The 4,246-nt window shown below is 50.2% G+C and overlaps 1 protein-coding gene across 1 annotated transcript; it reads left to right on the forward strand.

Moving 5' to 3' along the window:
* Window positions 1-840: 840 nt before the first annotated feature.
* On the forward strand, window positions 841-1,713 carry LOC307069688 (OTU domain-containing protein 6A-like; the record flags this gene model as incomplete). The annotated part of the gene is made up of 1 exon (XM_079728041.1): window positions 841-1,713. The coding sequence occupies one exon, from the start codon at window positions 841-843 to the stop codon at window positions 1,711-1,713; it is 873 nt and encodes a 290-aa protein (XP_079584167.1).
* Between the last annotated feature and the right edge of the window lie 2,533 nt (window positions 1,714-4,246).

Raw genomic sequence — 4,246 nt, forward strand, 5'->3', positions numbered from 1 at the left:
ATTTTTTAGAACTTTTAGAGATTCAAAATAATCAGAAGGAAGTGGCTTGATGAAGGCCAACTGTCATGCTTCATGGGAGCCCATTTTGGAAGCTGGGAACCCAGGAGAAGGGGAGTTTAGGGTAGGTGCATTCTGTTGGCACAAGACGAAGTCTGCTCAGCTGTAGTGAACTTTAAGGTTGTTGCTTTCTCACACTGAGATGGGACAGGGTGGATTTGAGGCCTAAACTGAAAGGATTCTGTGTTCCCAGGAACATAAGGAAATATCTTGTTCTGATACACAAAATTAAGGGTTCATCAGTCAAGGCAACTAAAGAACTGGAGAGAGCCACATTGCCTCCTGAACACTGGGAGCAATGGGAAGTCCGGTGTCAGAGCACATTCATCTGGTGTAACAGTATTTGTCACGTGATTCTCAAGCACGACCAGTGTCTGCACTGTGTTCAGGCTAGGAAGTGAAGTACGCAGTTCAGAGCCCACGAAAATCTCCACAAGCTCAGTTGCTGCACGTAATGCACAAAGGCGGGATTTTACATCCGGGACAGGAACCCCGCTAAAACCGGAAGCACCCCTTGCTACGGGGTCTGATGGGGGCATATGTAGTGTCTCCCAACAGCCAATCCTAGTGCCAGGAGTGTTTAGGAGGCGTAGCCGTGGAGAGACAGTGGCCAATGGCAGAGAGGGCCGTTAATAGAGTGAGGGCAACCGCGGGTGAGGGGAAGAGAGTACAGCCGCCACGGGAGGCTGAGGAGCTCTAGCCAGTTGGGTGGTTAGACTGTTGACGCGAACTGTAGCGGTACTTCAGCCACCAAACTTCGATTCTCGCCTGCCCTTAAACATCATGGGAGATTCACAGAGTGAGCATCAGCGGATGTTACGACGCCACAAGCGCGAGAAGGCAGAGCTGCAGGCCCACATTCAGAGCATGAAGAGCTCGGTCCCCAAGAGCGACGAGAAGAGAAGAAAGCAGTTGCTCCTCGATATGGCCCGCCTCGAGGCCGAGATGGAGCAGAAGCACCAGCAGGAGCTGCAGAAGTTCCAGGAGAGTTTCCCTGATAACAGCAACGTCGATTCAGTCACTGAAGATCTGGGCAAGCTGGATCTCGAGGACAAGGCTCCTCACCTCTCGAGGGCACGGAGAAGGCGCGAAAGAAAGGTGGCCCTCGAGAGAGAAAGGCAGGAGAGGATGGCCAAGGCTGAGATGGAGCATCTGGCCAGCTTCCGCCATGACGAGGAAATGAAGCTCGACGCCATCCTGTGGGCCAGGAATCTGGAGATGAAGGATATCCCGGCCGGCGGCCACTGCATGTACCGCGCCATCCAAGACCAGCTGGTGTCCTCCGTGACCGTGGAGAGCCTGTGGAGGCGCACCGCCGAGTACATGTGGAAGCATGTCGAGGACTTCCTGCCCTTCTGCAGCGACCCCGTAACGGGCGACGCCTGCAGCCGCGACGACTTCTTGAGCTACTGCGACGACATCGTGTTCAGCGCGTCGTGTGGAGGCCAGCTCGAGCTGAGGGCCCTGTCGCACGTCCTGCAGACCCCCATCGAGGTGATCCAGGCCAACTCGCCCGCCGTCGTCTTCGGAGAGGAGTACACCAAGAAGCCGCTCACCCTGGTCTACAGGAGCTACTCCATGTACGGGGAGCACTACAACTCGGTGAAGCCGCTCGACGCCGGCTCCGTCAGGTGCCCCGCCTGCCGTCTCTTGTAGGCCCGCTGCCGCCATCACCGTGGCGGCTGCCGTTGGAGCCGAAGCTGCCGCCGCCGCGTCTCCTCAGCAGGCTCCGCTTTTTTCCTTCGGTTTTCTCAGGGTTTTGTTGATTCATTTTACTCAGAGTTCACCCCCTCTCTCCACCCCCGCCCCCCCTTCTTCCTCCCTCGCTCTTCTATCCTCCTCGACCGTCCCTGGGTTGCTTCTTTCACGGGGTTAGGGGGACCGGAGGCCGGTGACCAGGAAGACATCTGCACCGTCCTACCCTATTGGAGTGACTATGCCAAGTTCCCACCTTTCTTGCTCCGCGGCATGTGGGGTGGGGTCTTCCCCGACCGGGGCTCGAACCCGTGTCCCCAGGATTCTTAACCACTGAGCCACCAGGGAAGCCCTAGTATTTTGTTTTGTTTTTTCATAAAACCTTGTATGGTTGCAAATTAAGTACAGTTGTTTAGATGTTTTCGGAATTCTAAATAACGTTTGTTAACTTTAGAAGTTAAATGTAAGCGTTAAATGTAGAAAGTAGATTTACCTAAACTGATAGGCTAGATAAGGCTTGCTCTAAGATGTGAAAGATCTCAATTGAATTTCCTTTATTAAATATAAGAAAGGACATGACTTTATTCAAGTAGTTGATTCATTTCATTATATCTGCAATTGATGTGAAGTAAGAAGAGACAAACTGATAGGTAGTTTAACTTACTGTGAGGGGTGACGTCAACTAGTAAGTTTCCTTTATTCTCAGACGTAAAAGGGTATAACTTTGTTGAAGCACTTGGTCCACTTTGTTCTATCTACAACTGGTATGAGTGTGAAAGATCTGAACTTAGTCGTTTTCCTTAATTCTTAGAGATAAAAAGTATTTAAAGAGAGATTTTAAAAAGTATTAAAGTAGTTGATTCATTTTGTTATATCTGCAACTGCTATGAAGCACAAAAAAAATGAGCAATATACTTTTGCTGATATTTGAGACTTGTTGATATCTTGAATTTGCCCAAAAAAAGTAAAAGTGAAATGATTTGCAGTAAACAATTAAAAAAATTTAACCTTTAGGTCCTGTATTTCAGTGAGATTACTTAAATTCATTTAAAAATTCTTCGTACCCACCAAATGTTCTAAACTAAAACATACGAAGGGGAAAAGGCGAACAGTAGTTTGTTTAAAGAATAAAAGCAGTTTAAAAAAATACCTGGTTTTCTATTTTTGTATAGCTGACTGAGTTCATATAGAGTTTGTATCCCAGGATCGACTTCAGCAAAGGAATCCTGGAGGGTTAGGGAGCAGGAGTGAAGGGGGAGGACAGAGTGACAGATGAGGCTTTTGGAAGGAGGAATGGGCCTGCAGTCCTGATGGTGGTCTGGAGTGGAATATCTCCCAGGGAAGGATATAGGGAGAAATAAGATAGTTGAAGCTATCCTGAGTTGATGTTTCACTCAGTGAACACATCATGAAATGGCTCCAGTTAAGGATGTTCTCATTGCTATGCATGACAAAGGATTCTCACTTTCAAAAACTTGCCAGTCCAGGGCTAGTTGCAGGAGGGAAAGAAGTGCCACTGTTTTTTTCTTTTTTTTTTTTTTGAAGGCAGGGTGTGTGTTGGGGGGAATCTCTTTTCAAAATACAAATATAGAAATCCTGCCAGATAGCTCACTGTGTAAATGTGTGCATCAGATACATTTTCAGATAGCCAGCTGGCTGAGAAGAGGAAGTCCCTGAGAAGACTAGGTATTTGGCCGCATTGTGAGAAGAGCGCCTTTTATAGGGATGAGAATGCTGGCTGGGGAAGGAAGAATAGGCCAGGAAGGGAGGCATAATCTATAGAAGGGGGCCTGGCTGGGAAAAAGGGTGAAAACTGGGGAAGGGGTCAGTCTAGGAGGATGAATGGGCCGTGGCAGGGGAAAGGGGACGAGGCAGAAGAAGGGGAGACGGCTAGGTAAGGACACCTGTGTGGACTGGGGCACAGGGTGAAGAAGGAGGCCAGGCTAGGAAGGGGATAATGGAGTGGGGGCTGCTTAGGGAAGGAGGACTCGGCTGGTCAAGGGAAAGAGGCTTAGTTGAGTTAGGAGGCAAAGGATGAGAGAGGAATCCTTGAGTGTTAAAGGGGAAAAGTCCTGGGGAATGGCACCTGACCAGGGAAAGAGATCTGGCTGGGAAAGTAGGCTTAAGCTGGGGAAGAGGGTGAGGCTGGGGAAGGGGCCTGGATGTGGGAAGGGGCCTGTCTTGGAAAAGGAGCACAGACTTGATAGGGTGGCACAAGCTGAGGATGGGAGACTGGCTGGGCTGGGGGAGATTGGGGGGTGAAAATATCCTGGCAGGGAAAGGTGGCCTGCCTGGGGAGGGGCTCTGGCAGGGGAATGGGGCCTGGGAAGGAGGCACAGGCAAGGAAAGGAAGCTGGTGTCGGGAGAGGTTCGAATGCTGAGACCGACATAGGCTGGGCATGGGATAATAGGTGTGTTGATGGACCTGGCTGGAAGAGGGGGATTAGCAAGTGGGGAGGGCCTGCTAGGGCAGGGATCCTGCCTGGGAAGGAAG

Source organism: Hyperoodon ampullatus, assembly GCF_949752795.1.
Source record: "Hyperoodon ampullatus genome assembly, chromosome: X".
Classification (NCBI taxonomy): Eukaryota; Metazoa; Chordata; class Mammalia; order Artiodactyla; family Ziphiidae; genus Hyperoodon; species Hyperoodon ampullatus.